The sequence below is a fragment of the Ornithorhynchus anatinus genome, chromosome 1, assembly GCF_004115215.2.
Source record: "Ornithorhynchus anatinus isolate Pmale09 chromosome 1, mOrnAna1.pri.v4, whole genome shotgun sequence".
Taxonomy (NCBI): domain Eukaryota; kingdom Metazoa; phylum Chordata; class Mammalia; order Monotremata; family Ornithorhynchidae; genus Ornithorhynchus; species Ornithorhynchus anatinus.
The window spans coordinates 62,124,569-62,145,384 of NC_041728.1; the positions used below are offsets into that span (position 1 = coordinate 62,124,569).

Genomic DNA, 20,816 nt, shown 5'->3' on the forward strand with positions numbered 1-20,816 from the left:
TTTTATCTCAAGCCAGTCGGCTCTGTTCGGATTTTGAACGCGCTCAATAATTCTAATCTAGCAGAGCCTACGGCTTATGGTGTGCTACCAATATTGCTGACCGAGCAGTCCTCTCCATCACCGCAGTTTTATGCCTTTTGGATTTTAACTCTTTGTACAGAAGCAGTAAAATTCAGTGTTGCCGGAACACTCTATAGGAGAGCACGTGCCTCTGACCATCATTTGATTTTCTGTTTTGGATTTCGATTCAGTTTTCGCTACTGTAGACATCAAAAGTGTGTCTGGGACCTCTGTTTTTTATAGTCTGATCTCAGGGATGTAAACCCGCTGTGGACAAGGATGGTGCCTACCACCTCTGCTGTATCGTATTCTCCCAAGTGCTTCATATACTAATCACACAGAAAGCGCCCAGTATATACCACCGATTATGATAATGATGAGAGGTTTGTGAGGTCCAACATAGTTTATGTGTATCGTAGGCTTGGGACTGTTATCAGCGGCAGGTTGAGATTTAATTTCTCACCTCTCTAGATACAAGCTGGACAGCCTTTGGGGAGGCCGGACTTATGAAGGGAACAAAACCCCAGGTCTCTCAAAAAATTATACTGCTGCAAGGTGGGGATTCACTGGTAAGGAAAGCCTTGGAGGAGAGCCATTCTGCTGCTAAATAATTTATGGAAGTCTGGGAAACGTTTAAAGTACTGGCTCAATTATCTGGAATGCCTTATTGGTATTGATTAAAACAACATGAAAACATTGCAAGCCATCGTGACCATTTTCAAAGAGTAGAGTTGCTAAAGTAATTTCATTTTAACCAACGACTCACCATAAAGTTGATTGTGGATACTTAAGCCTTCTCAAAAAGCAGTAAAGTCAAACGACTTAAAAATAGATACAATGGGTACAGTTAAAATATCATAAACTCTGGATTAAAATGCAACCTGAAAAAGCATTGTTAAATGCAGTTTCCCCTCTAGTTAGTGGAAACCTCATGCTTCTGCTACGACACTATCGTGGATAGTATTCTCCTTTATACTTGCAGGCAATCTTGCAGATAAGTGCTCTAATTCCAGATGGGCTAGGATGCCTAGTTGTTAATTGCTTCTCTTGTGGTTTGAGGAAAAAGCAGAACCTCCGGATGTAAATAGTATCAAGAAATCCTGAGTAGGTGATATGCGATGCCATGTTTGACTGCGTGAATATTTATTAGGGTCAAAATGTTTTAACAGCTGGGACATCATGTGACAAGACCTTTGCTATCAGACCTCCTTGGTGGTGCAGGTTTCAAAGGGATCTTAAATTGTTTGGAGACTTTAACAAAATGTCAAACGGGGAACATACTTAAGAGCTTCTGGATTTATTCCCTTGCCCCCTGCCCCCTGAATACTTTATTACTTCGAGTTGTAAATTAATAGACATAACTTTCCTATACTTTCTTTATCTTTATCCCAATGCTATTTAGATATTCTGGGGAAAAAAGGAAATCTTAAATTCAGTCAGTCATATTTATTGAGCACTTACTGGGTGCTGAGCACTGTAGTAAGCTCTCGGGAGAGGACAGTATAACAATAAACACATTCTCTGCCCACGGCAAGCTTAAAGTCTAATGACTTGTCATGAGAATTAAATTCAGAAAATTCTGAAATTAAAGGCAAAGTTTTAACAGTGGGTTTCCTCTGTCGATGTACTTATTTTTGGAATTTTGAACAGATTTGCTAAAATTTTTGTGTGGGCTAAGAAGAGGCATCAAAGATAGGGTGTCTTCTCTTACAGAGCGATGCTTGTATAGTTGTTTTATTCTAATGCACATGAATACTGTTTAACATTTATATATGGTCTACTGAGGAGAGCATGGGCCACGGCAGGAGATAATAGTAAAAATAATAATTATGGTACCTGTTAAAGTGCTTACTAAGTACCCAGCCCTGTTCTAAGCGCTGGGGTAGATACATGATAATCAGGTTGGACCCAGTCCCTGTCCCACATAGGGCTTACATTCTTGATCCCCACTTCACAGATGAGAGAACTGAGGCACAGAGAAGTGACTTTCCCAAGGTCATACAGCAGACATGCAGCAGAGCCAGGATTAGAACCCCGGTCCTTCTGACTCACAGGCCCGTGCTCTAGCCACGCAGCCACACAGCTTTTCAGTGCAGTCTAATCCGGACTCCGCCCCTTGCCTGCTTTGTGCCCTTGGGCAAGTCGCTTAAATGCCCTGTGCCTCAGTTTCCTCATCTATAAAATGGGGATAAAATACTTGTTCTCCCTCCCTCCATGTGTTACTGAAATCTCATTGTAGAACAAGGCTTATGTCCAGTCGGGTTGTATTTTAGCTTCACCTGTGCTTAGTACAGTGCCTGACACATACTGCTTAACAAATTCAGTCGATGATATTCATTCAGTGGTATTTTTGGAGTGCTTACTTTGTTCAGAGCACTGTACTGAGCACTTGGGAGAGCACAGTGCAACAGAGTTGGTAGACACGTTTCCTGCCCATAAGGAGTTTACAAGTCTAGAAAGGGAGATGGATATCAGTACAAATACATTCCACAATTATCATTATTATTATATTATTACTAATAAATAATGAATATCATATAAATATAAAGACCTTTGTACTTAGAGCAGTTAATAAAGGAGAAATCTATAAGTTTTTGCTTTTGAATAATACACAATACTAATGTTAGAAGAAAAAGGTGAGTGAGATACAGTAGTATAGGTAGGGCTTATTTATTTTTTATGCTACATTGTAAGGTATAAAAGTTGAATATGTAGGAACCATGTTACTACCTACAGATGAAGCCTTTTTCCTCCCTTGGAACGACTGGAAATAGAGTTGAAATGCTTGGTATTTGTAGTTGCTAAATGGGGAGAAGATAAAATGAAGAGCTGTTCCACTGCCCTTTTTCACGTGTTTACTTCCTAGTAAAAGAAGACAAATTGTATCAGAAGATGCAATCTGAAGACACAGCATCTTGTTTACTTCATATTAAGTGCATACAACTTGTATCGAAATATTCAAGCTGAAGGCAGAACATCTTGTCAGAATGACACATATCAACCTTGAAATGCTGACCTGACTGTTCTATTAAACCTCTGGTATTTGCTGGGAACTCTGGAATGTTGCTTTGCTTCTCCTGATGTGTATTTATAGACTTAACATTAGGATTCTGGAAGTGTGATGGAGCAATTGAGTCTAGGCCATCTTAAAAAATCCCTAGACCCAAGATAAATGTTACCAAAAAATAACTTGTTTTATGTTTGAAGTATGCTTCCTCTTTCCAAAGGGACTGTGTTCATTTCACTTAGCAATATTTCTTTTAATAGCCAACACTGGAAGTCTGGTTATTTTGTTCAGACTTCCTTAAAGTATAAACAAAGCAGAGCAAGCCAACTGTAAAATGGGGATACAAGTTCTCCCTCCTACTTTGACTGTGAGTCCCATGCAGGCCGAGGACTGTGTTCAACCTAATTAATTTGTACCTACCCCTGAGCTTAGAATAGTGTTTGACACATAGTAACTACTTAACAAATACCATAATGGAAACAAAAAAGACCAGGGAGGAAAACAGTAAATGGCAGTGAAAGAGAAGTTATGTTTAGAGGCTGGAGGGGTTTGTCTCCATTAAGGCACCCACATGGTAGTAGAACATTTATCTTTAGGCCAGGGGTACATTTGTGGTATTAATGTCATGCCTATGTGCATGATAACTATGTTTCAAGTGCAAGAATCCCGAGGAGGGTGTTTGTGCAGGCCTGTCAGCTGTTAACACTCAGGACCCGCAGCGAGCACAAAATATCCCAGGGCTGAGGTAGTTCCCTCGTGGATGCATACGAGCCAAGCTTGACCCGAAAGGGCAGAGTCACAAAACAGTGCCGCAGAGCAAAGGGCAGTAAAATTTTGAATGGGATAAACTTTTTTCCCATTTTTAAGCAGTTCCAAAAAAAACAATGGCCCAACATTTGGTCTTCTAACTCTCTTTGAGAAGATGCGATTAAAAAAAAGACTTTACCTCCTTTAAAGGCTTTTCATTTCAAATAATCCCTCTGAGTTTAACTGAGCAAAGTGGAATGTGAAATAAAAATAGGAAAAATCCCTCAATCAAGGGTATGTATTGAGTGTTCACTGTGTGCAGAGTACTGTACTGAGCGCTTGGGAGAGAACACTCTCACAGAGTTGGTAAACAAATTCCCTGCCCACAAGGAAGTTATAGTCCGGAAAAAGCACATATTGTGCAGTTGTGGTGGTTTCTGTCTCTTACATTATGCCCTACTAATCTTTGGTTCAAAGAATCATTGCTCCTAAAGTGAAGCTAATGAGGGTCATGAAGCTATTGCCTCCAGGATGAAGCTAACCAGTTACTTCGGCTGCCTACACAGTTCCCCAAGGTAGAGGAGTAGACATCTCGTACCTACACCAAGCCGGTACAAGAGAGTTTTCTACATATTATTTGGTATTTTCAGGTGTGTTGCTATCCAGACATCAGCCAATTTAGCTTTTTGACTATAAGTCAGAAACATTTATTAAGTGATTACAGTTTGCAATCACGAAGCTGTGGGAGGAATATACACTATTATTTCAAATACAGTGGATATCCCTCAAGAGACTCACACCCTAGAGAGAGTAAGGAATGGAGGGGAGAAAAAGTAACTGGCTTATAGCAAAACAAAATTTCAAAACAGTAATAGAGAGGCAACATGGCTTAGTGGAAAGAGCACAGGCCTGGGAGTCAGAAGGACCTGGGTTCTAATTCTGGCTCTGCCACTTGTCTGCTGTTTGACCTCGGACAAGTCACTTTACTTCTCTGTGCTCAATTCCTTGTCTGTAAAATAGGGATTAAGGCTGTGGTACATGGGCTCTGTCTAACATGTTTACCTTGTGTCTACCCCAGTGCTCTGAACAGTGTTTGACATAATAAGCACATAACAAATGCCATCATTATTAAGAGGTAACTGCTCACTGTTCCATTCCAGCGTGTCCTAGTGGCAAGAGCACGGGCTTGGAAGTCAGAGGTTGTGGGTTCTAATCAAGGCTCCGCTGCCTGTCTGCTCAGTGACCTTGGGCAAGTCACTTCACTTCTCTCTGCCTGAGTTCCCTCATCTGTAAAATGGGGATTGAGTCCGTGAGCCCCAACTGGGACAACCTGATTACCTTGTATCTACCCCAACGCTGAGAACAGTGCTTGGCACGTAGTGAGTGCTTAACAAATGTCATCATCATCATCATCCTGTCGAAATTGCAACTTTTTAGGTGTTGTGATAATGTCTTCTCCTTGTGAACCCAAAACCTAGGTGGAGGTGGGTCTCTGGCTAAATTGGTGGTGGTGGTAATGGCATTTATTAAAGGCCTACTGTGTTCAGAGGACTGTACTAAGCCAGGGGAGAGAATACACAGATGGGAATTAGACACAGTCCCCAATGGGCTTCTGCCTGAAAGTTTGGTTTTCTTGTTCCTTGGGAAGAATGAAACAAAGACTCTTGGGTTTTTTTTTTACAAGAGAAATTTTTCGGCCTGGCCATGTTAACAAGTGCCGTATCTGTCGGTAGGAGCCATAAAATTGACGAGTTTGGCCTGTGGGAACCAGCACATCTGGGCCTGTGATTCCAGCGGTGGCGTCTACTTCCGGGTGGGCACCCAACCCCTCAACCCGAGCTTGATGCTCCCTGCGTGGATAACGATAGAGTCTCCAGTCCAGGTAAGAGGGATGGGGTGAGGCTCAGACTTGCCATTCAGAATGGATTTTTATTACTTTCCTCCTTAAAGCCCTTCCCTCCCGTTTTCCCTCGTCTGGCCTTCGTTGCCGATGACTTTCAGACATTCAGGGAGTCTCACTCCAAATCTAACGGTGCAGAGGGATGCAGCCCAGCTCCTTGGGGGGCAAATCCATCATCGAGCCTTTGCCCAGATCTGCCAGTTCATAAACTATCATAATGTCTGGGGACGGTTTTTCTTGAGGTTTTGTTTTTTGGGAGTTTTTTTCTTGGTTTTTTTGGTCCCACACTCTGATCTCTGGGCAATCTCGCCCCTTTCTGAGAGGGTGAGGTTCAATGGACTCATTTAAGGGTGCTTATCAACCTAATAGGCTTTGTTGCTATGGTAAGTGTGTTTTTGTGTCAGACCTCACAATTAAGAGGCCATGTTTTAAAATGTAGTTGGTGTTTGGTGACCTGCTAATCCTCATTTTTGGAGGTACTTGGAGAACCTGTGAGTTGCTATGTACAAAGTTGCTATACAACCAGCCTAACATGAATCATCAATACTGGAGCCAAGCTGGCCAGAGAAAATCCTGGAACTAAGAGGTGGGGGAAGCCAAGTGTCAGGCTGTAAAATGCTTTTTGGAATGTTCATTCTAGATTCACATTTTTTCCAGGGTAATGTTCTCGCCAAGGAAAAGATTTTGCCTGGTTTGTTGTGGGTTTTTTTTTAACGCAAATGTTACTTTTTAAAAGTTCGAAATATTGAGGTCACATAGCCCAGGATCATCTCATTGTCTTCTGTGTGGCTTTGCCACATTGCAGTTTTCTTGGCACACCTAACCGTAACTCCATTTGGAGCTGGGTACAGACTGGGCCTGGACCAGGAGTTCTGAATCTGGGACACCGGGCGAAACAGACACAGAGTCAAGTTCTAGTTCACGTGTCTCCTATGGGGATAGGATGGGGTGTGATTCAGCTGGTGTGTTCCACGTATGATGGTACTAGTTTACGCATGCACAGTGATCCCTAGGGTCACAGAGACAGCAGCTTGCAACACCCCTCAGGGCAGTTGTATGAGGAAGTAATGGCCCACTTGTATTATAATAATAATAATAATAATGGTATTGGTTAATCACTTACTGTGTACCAATCTCTGTTCTAAGCACTGGGGTAGATACAAGGAAATGAAGTTGGACCCAGTCCCTGTCCCACATGGGACTCACAGTCTCAATCCCCATTTTACAGATGAGGTAACTGAGGTCCAGAGAAGTGAAGCGACCTGCCCAAGCTCACACGGCAGGCAAGTGGCAGAGTTAGAACGCAGGTCCTCTGACTCCCAGGCCCTTACTTTATCCACTAGGCCATGCTGCCTCCCTAAACTTGAAACTGGAATATTCGCAAGGTGTTGAATTTTTTTTATGGTTTTTCTTAAGCATTTACTACATACCAGGCATAGTTCTAAGTGCTGGGGTGGATACAGGGTAATCAGGTTGGACACAGTTTGTGTCCCACATGGGGCTCACCGACTTCATCCCCATTTTGCAGATGAGGTAACTGAATCAGAAGGACCGGGGTTCTAAAACAGTAAGCACTCAATAAATACGATCGAATAATACCTACTCTGCCTTTTGTCTGCTGTGTGACCTTGGTCAAGTCACTTCACTTCTGTGTCTCAGTTACCTCATCTGTTAAATGGGGATTAAGACTGTGGGCCCCATGTGGGACAGGGACTTTGTCCAACCTGATTGCTTTGTATCTACCCCAGTGCTTAGAACACTGCCTGGCACATACTAAGTGCTTAACAAATACCATTAAAAATAAAGAGGGTAGATGATTAAGACAGCTGTATCCGGCCATAAATCAGAAGGGTGGAGACACCGGTACTTAGGGAAGGCCTCTTGGAGAAGATCTGCCTTTAACAAGGCTTTGAAGGCGGGGAGAGTAGTTGTCTGCCAGATAATGAGGAGGGAGGGCGTTCCAGGCCAGAGGCAGGATGTGGGCGAGATGGACAAGATTGAGGTACAGTGAGAAGGTTAGATTTAGAGCAGTGAAGTGTGCAGGCTGGATTGTAGTAGGAGTGTAGTGAGATGAGGTAGGAGTGGGCAAGGGGATTGAGTGTTTTAAAGCCAATGTGAGGAGTTTCTGTTTGATGTGGAGGTGGATGGGCAACCGCTGGAGGTTCTTGAGGAGTGGGATGGCACGTCCTGAACGTTTTTGTAGAAAAATGATCTGGTCAGCAGAGTGAAGTATGGACTGGAGCAGGGAGAGACAGGAGGTTGGGATGTCAGCAAGGAGGCTGATACAGTAATCAAGGCAGGATAGGGTAAGTGATTGGATTACGTGGTATCAGTTTGGATGTAGAGGAAAGGAGGAATTTTAGGGATGTAGTGAAGTTGGAACCCACACGATTAAGTAATGGATTGAATATATGGGTTGAATGAGAGAGGGGAGTCAAGGATAATGCTGAGGTTATAGGCTTGTGAGACAGGAAGGATGGTGATGCCATCTACAGTGATGGGAAAGTCAGGAGGAGCAGCACCTGTCTGAATAGGGACTTGGGACTGCAGCAATTTTTGAGCCATTGAGAGAGAGTGGATCAGGAATACCCCTGGAGAAATCATCTAGGTTCAAAGCGGCAAAATGTTGAACAAAATAGCAAGTGGGGAGTATAGCAGTGGCAAATTTCTCCCTGCCTCGGTGCAGCCAACAGGCAGAAACTAGCCCTGCACACAATACAATGCCTTCCAACCAAGAGATCCTGGTTACATGCTGATTTAGAGTGGCCCATGAATACCTGTTTTTTTCCCTTCAAGCATTTCCTTTCGGTCAAGTTTCAGCATGGAGTGTGTTGTTTTCTGCTAGCTGTAAGGGACATTTATGAAGTGTTCACTGCATGCAGGATCCCGCATTAGGTAATGTGGAAGATGGAGCATTGAGTAACAGCTGGGGAAGGGGTGTGTGTGTTTGTCTTTTCATTTACGTTCCTTTGAGAAAAGGCCAAAGTTGTTCTAAGCTACTTGAGAGAAGGAAAGTAGCAGAGGAGAGCAGCAGTGTGTGTGAGTTTGAGAAGGACCCTGGCTCTCCTGGACCCATTCCCCAACAGAGAACTGCAGAGGTGCCTATTGTGTTAATCACTCAGTGGTGTTTATTGAGTGCAATGGAATTAGCTGACATATTCCTTAGTTTTCAATCTACTCATGGACCAGCCTCCCTTCTCCTCACTTTCTATAAGTGAGTGGTGGAAGCAGCATGGCATAGGGGATAGAGCACGGGCTCGGAAGTCAGAAAGTCATGGGTTCTAATCCCAACTCCACCACTTGTCTGCTGTGTGACCTTGGGCAAGTCACTTCACTTCTCTGTGCCTCAGTTACCTCACCCATCAAATGGAGATTGAGATTGCGAGCCCCACATGGGATAGAGACTATGTCCAACCCAATTTGTTTGTATCTACCCCAGTGCTCAGTACAGTACAGTGCCTGACACATAGTAAGTGCTTAACAATGCCATAATTATTATTAATCATTTACAATTCATAATTCATGACCTGGCTTCAAGAAGTTTTTCCTCAGTTACCACTGCCCATCCCTTCCTCCCCGTGAATTGCTCAGAGCCCAACGTCCCCTCCCCGAGGGAACACACTCACTGTCCCCATCAGCAACATGGCTAGGCCGGGGCCTTCCTTAGAAACTCCTGGTCTTTTGTTCAGATACTCTGGCATTCTGCTCTCTAGCATCCGCATTTCCAAAATGTCATAAATCTTATCCAAAGCAGCAAAACCGAGAGGCTTCTCCCCAGCTAGCGAGTGGGCAGAGCAGATGGGCAGAAAAAGCCAGCAAAACCAACCCTTTAAAAGATATCATGAGGGTTAAATGATATTTTCAAGGACTAGCTGAAATGTTACGAGTAATCTATAGAGAGGGTGAAAGTAGAGAACGCTATTTTTCTATGAGCAAGTCTGAATATGATTCATCTTTCCCTTTCAAATTGGTTTTAGAGGATGAGTTTGTTCTCCAGCAAATTTCCCTTGCAACAATAGTGTGGCCGTGAATTCTGAATGCCCCAACCCCTTGGTTCCCAATTGAATGTGACCCAGTTGCCAATGAATGTGCTTTTGTAACCAGGGAAAGGTTGTTGACTCTGGCTGACATCCACAGACACCCCCTCTACCCACTTCTGCCCAACTGGCTGAATCAGAATCTGAATTTGAAAACACCTCCACGTTTTTCAAGGCAGAGCAGCTTTTCTGGGTCCTAAAGACCAAGTGAACCAGGAGCAGGAGGAGAGAGTTAACAACATTTCCTGTTATTTTTAAATGTTGAATGTAAAAGCATTGTTTTATTTTTACTAGAAAGGAAATGAGTTGATTTGGTCTTCAGTTTTCAGTTCTTACTTTACTGGTGATACGTAACTATGTCCTCAGACTGCTTCCAGGCTGAAATGGAGCTAGATGCTGAGTGAAGGATGATTATTACCAAGACTCAGTATGATTTTATGCAAAGTGACAAGGTTGGAAGAACAGAAGCCTCTTGAACAGAAGCAGTGCATTTGCAGCTCTGTTTTCTAACATCTGTTTTATACACTAACAACTCTTTCTCTTTTTTCCCCATATAAAGTAGGGCTAGTCTGAACCAGACCAAGCAAGGATTTTTCTCGGGAATCTGAGTAATCTGGTTAAGGGAGAAATATCTGAGAGAGGGGTTGGTGATGTTCTTGTCTTCAGCAACTTCTGTGCTTGGATTAAGCACTGGCAGAGAATTAGAAGTAGTCCCTGCCCTTTACGGGTGGTGGAAGAGCTCACAATCTAGGAATATGTGGGGAGAAGGGACTGGAAACAGACACATCAGGAATGATGTAACAGTTAAATCTAACCCAGACAAATACACGAAATCAAAGCCAAGATGAGAAGGGGGCTGTGGCTAGAGGAGCAGAATCTCTGGCTCCCCATAGTTCAGTATCCAGGGTCCGGCCATTCATTCATTCAGTAGTATTTATTGAGCGCTTACTATGTGCAGAGCACTGTACTAAGCCCTTGGAATATACAATTCGGCAACAGATAGAGACAATCCCTGCCCAATGACGGGCTAGCCGCGGTGCCCGTTACAACAGCCATCAGTTTTCCCAGGGTTCTGTGAAGGCTCCCTGCTGTAGGTGTTGCTCTCTTTCCCACCAGGCTGGTGGAAGGCAGGGTGGGAGGGTGGATCTCCTCGATGGCGCACGGGAGAATCCCTGCCAGTTCCCGAGGAGGCAGGATGGCTGGCTGGCTGTTGGTGAGACAGGGGAGACATCACGCAGCAGCAGCTTTTATTCCCGACCCGAAGCACACAGAGCATATCGGGAGCAGGGACCCTCAGTGGCAGGAGGGACAGCGGCGGTATTCTCAGATGCTTTTCTCAGATACGATGGAGGATCCTAAGAGTGTCTGGTGGTTGCTTTTATCCTCGGCTCACGGGTTTTATTTTATTTTTATGAAGTCGTATTAGGCATTTACTATTTACTATAAGTGCCGAGATAAATACAAGCTAATCAGGTTGTTTACACTACAAGGGGCTCACAGTTTTAATCCCCATTTTTACAGATGAGGTAGATGAGTTAACGAAAGTGAAGGGACTTGCTCAAGGTGACACAACAGACAAGTGGCCGAGCCGGAATTAGAACCCAGGTCCTTTTGGATCCCAGGCTCATGCTCTATGCCAATAGCTGGCTTCCCCACGGCTTTAATAAAGCATTATTTGGAGTGATGAGAGAAGGTATGAAAGAATGATGTTTAACTTTGGAGTATTTGGCCAAAGATTTGGGTACTCAACCAGAGGGACACAGGAGGGAAAAAGAGATTACGAGTCCTTCAAGTCTCATTATTTAGAGCCTGAATTTATAGTAGCAGCTGTGTGCTTTTTTGCTTTATCATTCAATAGTATTTATTGAGCACTTACTCTGTGCACAGCACTGTACTAAGCGCTTGGAACGTACAATTCGGCAACGGAGAGAGACAATCCTTGCCCAGTCACGGGCTTATAGTTATCAGATATCGGAGTTGACTAGAACCCAGAGTCTTTGGTGAAGTTGGAAATTTTTCATTTTTGCGCGATTGTGTATGTGTGTGCGAGTGACAAGAGTCAGAAGGACTTGGGTTCTAATCTCCACTCCACTATGCGTCTTCTGGGTGATCTTGGGCAAGTCACTTCGCTTTTCTGTGCCTCAGTTACCTCATCCGTTTAAATGGGGATTAAGACTGTGACAGGGACTGTGTCCAACTTGAATTAATTTGTATCTACCCCAGCCCTTAAGAATAGTGCCTGGCACAGAGTAGGCACTTAACAAGTACCATTATTTTATTAGTTTAGAGCATAGTTCGGGAAGCAAACTTGGTCAACGTTAAAATGTTTGTTGAGTTCTTGAATGAGGCCAGCAGGAAAAAGAAGATATGTTACTGTAAAGCAGGGGCACAGTTTCCATCTAGATTTAGAACTCTCTGGGCATCTACTGTCATCATCATCATCGGTGGTATTTATTGAATGCTATGTGCTGAGCACTGTACTAAGCACTTGGGAGAGTACAATACAATAATCCAGTTGATTTCTAAATGGTAACTTGTCTGAACAGTTTTTAGGCTACCAGGCTTAAGCAGGAAACCCTTGCAGCAGCATATGTTGTCACAGCACACAGGTTTGATGTTATTTTTGTAAACATAACCCTGAGGCCTGAAATCCGCATCCCCGCGCTCACAAAAGTGGAGATGCAAATGAGCTGGCATATTCATCCATGGTATTTGAGTGCTTACTGTGTGCAGAGCACTGTACTAAGCTTTTGGGAGACACGTTTCCTGCCCACAATGAGCTTACCAAACCTTCAATGAGACCAGATCCAAACCAATATGGTCATGCCTCATTTTTCTCTCCCTCTTCCTCTTTCCCACCATCCTTAGGTCAGCCTTAGGTCAGCTCTTCCGGTGTCTGGAAAACATTCTCAAAGTTTTGCCTTTATCTGGAAGTCTGCCAGTGACACTCCCAGGATCAGTGACTCCCAAGAGGAAAGTTGGGGAAATAAAATAAAATCGGTCACCCAAAAACTGGCAATCAATCAATTGTATTTGTTGAGCGTTGTGTAGAGCACTGTACTAAGCGCTTGGGAAAGTAATAATAATAATGTTGGTATTTGTTAACCGCTTACTATATGCAGAGCACTGTTCTAAGCGTTGGGATAGATACAGGGTAATCAGGTTGTCCCACGTGAGGCTCACAGTCTTAATCCCCATTTTATACATGGGGTAACTGAGGCCCAGAGAAGTTAAGTGACTTGCCTCCTCTCCTCTGCTTTTCTCTTCTACCATGTGGCTCTACTCTTCCCAGGGTCGATGACTTGGAGCGAGTGCTCCAGACTACAAAATATGTTGTGGCGTTTGGAAGGAAAAACATGGGGAAAGTGGACTGCCAAGTGTCACTATCTGCCGGGTACAATCAGTTGTTCATTTTTCCCTGCAGAATTTAGGAATAATATGTTTTTGATGACATGGGTCAGTGTAGAGCTCTTTCCCCTGCCCCGCTCCTTGAGGCTCTTTATGAATAAAATCCCGTAAGGTACCTAGTGGGCATTTTGAGTTGTGAGTACCAAATGATTCCTAAAATAATAAAGAAACAATTCAGCATCACTAATGATCACATCCTCTAGGCAAATGGATGGGTGCTACACTCAGAAAGGTTGGGACACGTTTCAGGGATGCCCCAATCTTGCAGTCCATTAATATCACATTAAAAAACAGGGATTGTTTTTCACAATCGGTCCATCATCCAGATTTGACTCTTCATTCCTAATTGCATTTCCTCTAGACTGTAAACTTGTGTGGGTGGGGAACATATCTGCCAAATCTGTTGTATTGCACTATCCCAAGCGCTTAATACAGTGCTCTGCACACTGTAAGGGCTTAATAAATATGGTTGATTTTAAAATCCTCAGGTGCCACTGTGCACTCAGTTTTGTATGTTAAATGTTTTTTTTCTATTCTCTGTACAAAAAGCTGGGGCCCATGAGAATCAAAATTAACAGAAGTTATTTCACAGCAGGAGATCCTTTCACTAGCACAGCAGTATGTTGTGCAAGCCAGAAAATAATTAAAAATGAAAGAATATTTAATGTTTGGAAAAAAATAATAAATCTCTACTGAATCTCATACATCCTCAAAATGTTTCTTTTGGATTGAAACTGTCTATTCTGTTTCATCTTTTCCATTGAAGTTGTGAGCTTTTATGCCTTTTTATCTCTTTAAAACATTATTTTTTTGCCCTTTTTATTTTTGAGCTAGTTCTGAATGAAGAGGCTTGACCATAAGAATAATATATTCTAGGCATGTTCTATACTTTGTTCTCCTCCCTTTCCTCCTTCCTTTTCCTCTTCACTTCCCTCCTCTTGGTTTTTTCCTCTCACCAGATGCTGGAGAGGAAGTTCTCTTAGTTTTGAGAGATCTCCCCTAGAATTATTTGAAAGTTTTGGCGTTGGCCTGAAAACGGCAACATTTCCAGTTGGAGAATGGTGGCATAGCATGCAGAACTTTCCTCAGTGTGAGTCAGGGAAGGGGTCCAGGAAAGTTCTCTCTCTAGCTAATAATAATAATTGTGGTATTTAAGTATGTACTATGTGACAAATATTGTTCTAAGTGCTGGGGTAGATACAAGTTAATCAGGTTGAACACAGTCCCACATGGGGCTCACAGTCTTCATCCCCATTTTACAGATGAGGGAACTGAAGCACAGAGAAGTTAAGTAACTTGCCCAGGGGCACACTGCAGACATGTGGCAGAGTCAGGATTAGAACCTATGTCCGCTGACTCCCAAGCCCATGCTCTTGCCACTGTTTTGAGCAACATTCCTGGGCACAGGGTCCTGCCTGCTGAGATTGGCCATCTAGAAGTAGGACCACTTTGTCTATGCTGTCAGGCCAGATGCCTCTCAGAGTACCTAGAAACCCCAGATTCCTAGAAACCTTCAAGAAAAGACAGGTGTTGATGCCTTTTCCCGGGCTAATATCCCCCAGTCCTAGTTGTGCCATCCCCATCAGCCTCCGTAACACTCATGGATGTGTCTGTTGATTTTATTCCTTACTTGGAGCAGCAGTGTGGCTTAGTGGATAGAGTAGGGGCTTGAGAGTGAGATGGTCTTCAGTTTTAATCTGCGCTCCGCCATGTGTCTGCTGTATGAGTCTTCACTTCTCTGGGCCTCAGTTACTTTATCTGGAAAATGGGGATTAAGAGTGTGAGCCCTATGGGACTGGGTCCAACCTGACTAACTTGTATCTACCCCAGCACATAGAACAATGTTTGGCACAACCAGAACGATTGCAGACGGAGAGCAGGGCGTTCTGGGAGAGATGTGTCCTTGGAGTCGCTATGGGTCGGTTACGACTCGACGGCATAAGACAAGATAAATGTTTAACAAGTACTCTATTATTACTTTTGTTCCCATCATTTGTCTATGTTCTTACTCTTTTACACATGACATGTTTGTCGATTTAGGTTTCTTATTGATCTCAGAGAAGCAATTTCTGACTTGGCAAAGTAGAATACTTTAGTAAATACTAGTTGCTTTGGGACTTGGTCCTGCGTATACGAACATTGAACGTAATCGCTCATTTGTTGATTACTAGGAATGCAGAGCTTCACTCAACTTGGCTAAAAGCAAAAAGCTATGTGACGTTTTTCATTCTTTCTAGAATGTTCATGAATGTTCATATTCATTAGATATCTCCATGGTTACTTTTGTAATCATCTCAAAGCAAACCCTGAAAATAACTTTTTGAAATTGCTACCTTTGGAAATGGCATGCTTCATGTATCCTTGATCATAGGATAATATTTTTACATGGAAAGATTTTGGATTGAATTCAGATAAAACGTGTTACATTTTGCAAAGATGAGTATGTGGAACATAAAGGAAATTTAAAATTTCACCATTAATATTGCATGGGTGTAATATATTTTCTTTTAGCGGCACAAAGATGAGTTCTGGTTTCCTCAAACAAGTATGATTATTTATGGTTGTTAGGGTTCTTGTTCTCTGGGGCCACAGTGTAAGGCAGTGAGACTGTAGTGGGGTTTCTGGCCTAAGGAAGCTGGTGGTTATGGCTATTGAAAGAATATTGGGGATGGTACAAGAAATCATGTAGCCTGGTCGGAAACCAGTTGAGAGAATTTCAATCATGTCACTGAGTCAGGTGTAATTATCAACTGCTTACTCTGTGCAGGGCACTCTACTAAGTCCTTGGGAGAATATAATACATAAAGCAGGTAGACATGATGCCTGTCTACTTGTGTGTGTACACTACAACAGAGTTGGTCTGTTGTAAAAAGCTTTCAGGGTGCAGGGGAAGACGGGCATTAAAATAACTTACAGACAGGTATATTGTGGGATTGGTGGTAGGATGAATATCAAAGTGCTTAAGGGGTACAGACTCAAGTGCAAAGGTGATGCAGAAAGGAGGCTTTAGTCAAGGAAGGTTTCTTGGAGGAGATGTAATTTTAGTAGGGCTTTGAAGGTGGGGAAAATGGTGATCTTTTGGATATAAAGAGAGAGGGAGTTCCAGGCCAGAGGAAGGATGTCAGCAAGAGACTAGCGGCGAGAAAAACAAGATCAAGGTACAGTGACTTGGTGTTAGAGGAGCAAAGTGGATGGGTGTGGTCGTAATAGATCAGTGAAGTAAAGTAGGAGGGGGCTGGCTGACTGAGTGCTGTAAAGCCTATGGTAAAGAATTTCTGTTTGTGGCGGAGATGGATGTGCAATCATTGGAGGTTTTAGAGGAGAGGGGAAGTGTGGATGGAGTGGGAGTTTTATTTTTTTTGTTTTTGAGAAAAATGATCCAGGCAGTAGAATGAAATGTGGGCTGGAGTCGGGGAGAGACAGGAGACAGGGAGGTCAGCCAGGAGGCTGATGCAGGAATCAAGGTGGGATATGATAAGGGCTTGGATCAACGTGATAGCAGTGTGGTGGAGAGGGAATGAGGGGATTCTAGAGATTTCATAAATTGCTCAGTTCACTGGGACAATGGGGTAATAGCCCCCACGGCTTTTTCACACAGTCTCCCAGACGTGCTCATCCCAGTGTCTAAAGAAGACCTAAAAGTTTCCAAATCAGGACTGACAAAACCCTAAGTAGTAGCTATCTCGCCTATTAGCTCTTGGAAGTCTGTCCCATCCTAGTTCTCATCTCCCCCCCTCCCCAAAATCCTTGCCCGCTCTGCACTCCCACCCACAAAATAAAAAATTGGCCCCTCTCATGACTACCACAAGCCCTCCAATTGCTTGACATCCGAGCCTCCCTCCTTCAGAGGAGGTTGAGAGAGAAAAATAAATTACAGTCTTTGTAACGGAGCCTAGAGAAAAAATTACTTACCCAATCAAATATCCAAAATTATTTGCAAGGTTGAGATTTATAATCCCTGTAGACTGTAAACTCCCTGTGGGTAGGGATTGTGTCGACCAACTCTGTTGTCGTGTACTCTCCCAGGTGCTTAGAGTGCTGTGCACATGGTAAATGCTCAAATGCGATTGGTTGATATAAGAAGCCACAAAAATATTTACATTGGCACATGTATGTCACTGTGGGCAGGAAATGGCACCGTTTATTGTTGCAATTATCTTTTCCCAAGCACTCAATACAGTGCTCATCACACAGTAAGTGTTCAATAAATATGATTAAGTATATGTATGTGTGAAAAGACTTGATGTTCCTTGAGGGAATGGATCCTGTCTACCAACTGTAGTCTCTCTGTAGCTTAGTGTAGTCCTCTGCCCACGGGTGCTCATTAAATATGGTTGATTCATATTTTCGGTGTGGTACTCCAAAAATCTGAATCCTTTTTCTTTATTACAGACTGAAAGCCTTTGAAAGAGAGCATTTGTGTGTGGGCAGGGGCGGGAGGGTGGCACGCGCACACCCAGAAGTTCTTGCAATGGAAAGTCTATCTGAATATGCCAATCTCCTATCCAAGGTGAATCAGCTCATTCATTCATTCATTCAGTAGTATTTATTGAGCACTTACTATTTACAGAGCACTGTACTAAGCGCTTGGAATGTACAATTTGCAAACAGATAGGGACAATCCCTGCCCATTGACAGGCTTACAGTCTAATCAGGGGAGACAGACGGACAAAAACAAGACAACTTAATCATGATAAATAGAGCTCAAATTGAATAAAGAAAAAGGTTTGGTTATCCAAACCAAATCAGGCAAAAGCATATTTAAAATAGTCAAATCCCGTTTTGTTTGGTCCTAATAATGATAGTATTTATTAAACACATACTATGTGCCAGCACTGTGCTAATAAACACTGGGTAGGTATAAGACGATCAGTTCCAACATAGTCCTTGTCCCACCTGGAGCTCACAGCCTAAGAGGGAGGGAGAATAGGTATTGCATCCCCATTTTCCAGTTCAGGAAATTACAGTAATTACCTAGTAAGTGCTTAATAAATGTTATCATTACTATTATTATTATTACTCTGCATGTAGTAAGCACTCAGTAAATACTATTGATTTGATTAAGTGACTTACCCAAGGTCACACAGCAGACAAGTAGTAGAACTGGGATCAGAATCCAAGGCCTTCTGACTCCCAGGCCTGGGCTGTTCCCCCTAAACCTCACTGGAGAACTCCTATTGCCAGCTCCCACATGGAGCCCATCCTCCTAGGTGGAACCCATTGGAATTTTCCATAAAAGTTTTTGTTTTGGGTAGCTTTGCTCCAGTAAAGCCTCATGTGTTGACATTCAGGGCCTGTTGCAACAACTGCTTTTGAAAAAAAATGAATGTGTTAATGACTTCACCCTCAACCAGATATTCGTCGTTGCTGTTTTGGGTGTCGTAATTCAATATTGTTGCCTTACTTTTGCAGCAGGAAGTAGTTTTTCCTTGTGAAGATACTATTTTGTAGATGAATTCAATTAATCTGATGATGATGAGTGAGGGAATGTAGGCCAAAGGTGTCCTGGCCACCTCTTGTATCCATTTCTGATTAGTGGTTCTTAGAGTCTCATCTCAACCATCCCAAATATATGCTGCTTTTGTGAACATAATTGGGCTTTAGAAAAATACTTCATCCCTGCACCTGGTTTAAATGAGAACTGGATCATTAGGTCATGAATTCTTTGGAAAGACTTGTTTTCTACCAAACTCTCTGTTTCTGGGACCTTTTACTGCATATATGCTGCAAAGATTTCTGAATAAATTTCCAAAACAACTGAAGAGATTCACACTCAAGCACACTCTGTGTGTGTGTCTGACTGTCTGTCTGGTGAATGTGTACACAGCTAGAAAGATCGGTTTTCCTCTTGAGACAGAGTAAGGAAAGCCATTAACATTAGTGTTCTATTCCTGGAGTAGAAACGAGGCCAATTATAACCCACAGAATGGCTCTTTGAGGACAGGGACTTTGGGCGTTGGGGAGGGAGTGTGTGTTTGTGTGTGTGTGTGTGTGTGTGTGTGTGTGTGTGTGTGTGCTGTGGCGGGTGAGTGGTATATGTGTGTCTTTTTTAAGGTGAGGTGCTTGAACTAAAAATGCACGATTGCCTTTTGGGAGGTTATGATTGGGCTTTCTGGGCTTCTCATGAAGTGCAACAGGAAAATGGAGCCTTATATCCATCTGTATTTACATTCACCAGGCACACAGCTTGCGTGTAGCTCTTGAGTCTTGAAATGTACAAAGCCATTTTTTCAGCCACTCGGGCAAAAGCTCTTTCGCTTCTGTTTTAGTTTTTAATGGTTTCTTCATTGCAGAAAGAAAATAAGGTTCTACATTGAGGCCCTTATGTAAGGGCCACCCCAGAATAGTTCTTCAAAAGCAAAATGATTTCCTATTAGCTAGTTCATGTGTATGTGCACTGTACATTAAAGATGGCATTCAGCTATTGCAAGCTCAAGCTTTATATAAATATATGGCGTGGGTAGTAGCTTGTAACCTTGATTGTTTTGAATAGCTGGGCTTATTCTTTTCTGAGAAAAACCATTTAAATAGATGTTTCTCCAATCTTATGAATTAGAGTCTAATTGCTTTAATGGACACCATCCCTCCCTCTTCCCATGCCGTGAATTTGTTCCAGGATTTGTCATTTCACTATGCCATACTGACTTGAAATAGCAATTTATTCTGGAGTGCCATGTGTTTTGGGTAATGATAGAGCAAAACAAACAGATTTTCTGACCCTGGAGAAAGTGTATGGATTCCTGTAGGGGAACTTGGCTGAAGAAAATTTCTCAATATACTGTTAGAGATTTCAATCACTCAATGGCTTTTATTGAGCATTTACTATGTTCAGAGTGCTATGTACTAAGCACTTGGGAGAGTACGATCTAACGGGGTTGGTAGACATGTTCCCTCCCCACAACAAGTTTACCGTTTTACGGGGAGACACAGACATTAATCTAAATAAATAATTTATGGATATGTACATAAGTGCTGAGGGACTGAGGGTGAATACCAAATGTCCAAATGGTCCAGATCCAAATGGGTAGACAACGCAGGAGGGAGAGGGGTCAGGGAAAAGAGGACTTAGTCAGGGAAGGCCTTTTGGAGGAGAATTGACCTCTCAAAGACTTCCCTGAATTGGCGTTTTCCTCTGTAAAAGGCACTTTGAAAACACGTCAGATTCCTGTATGATTTTTGGAACTGATTTCTGAAGTATACTGGGTAGGCTTTAGCCAACAGGTGTCAGGGAGGCATTTTAAGAGTGTCCTAAGGAAATTTAGTGGAGTGTGTTTGTTTTTGCTAGGGAAAAATCAACTGAATGTAAAAGATAGGATTAACTCACCTTCTAAAACTCTGCATTTTATATTTCCATCAGAGTGCTAGATCCCTTTTGCAAGCAGTTATTTCCGCATACAAATTTTTCAGCTTGGGATATTAGAAAATCTTCAAAGTACTGAATAATTCTGATCTCATTCAATATTTTAAATATATCGTCTCTGGCCCTAGTCTGCTTTGCAAGGCACAGTTCAGCGGAAGTGGAAAACAGCAGGAAAATGTGAAATGTCAAAAAGAAAAGCATTGAAGTTGAGTCACTAATAGCATGGCATAGTGTAGAGCTCAGGCTTGGGAGTCAGAAGGTCATGGGTTCTAATCCCGGCTCTTCCACTTGTCTGCG

The 20,816-nt window shown here is 42.7% G+C and overlaps 1 protein-coding gene across 6 annotated transcripts in view; it reads left to right on the forward strand.

Moving 5' to 3' along the window:
* Positions 1-20,816, forward strand: part of TECPR2 (tectonin beta-propeller repeat containing 2) — an 80,940-nt gene that overhangs the window by 50,822 nt on the left and 9,302 nt on the right. For 4 of the 6 annotated variants that reach the window (XM_029058552.2, XM_029058571.2, XM_029058560.2 and 1 more), the window contains one exon: positions 5,548-5,696. The exons of 1 other annotated variant lie outside the window; for it this stretch is intronic. In XM_029058552.2, the coding sequence (XP_028914385.1) occupies positions 5,548-5,696 (149 nt within the window). Of the gene's footprint in view, positions 1-2,926; positions 3,074-5,547; positions 5,697-20,816 lie in introns of those variants that run through there. One more of the 6 variants, XM_039912029.1, reaches the window with a different exon arrangement.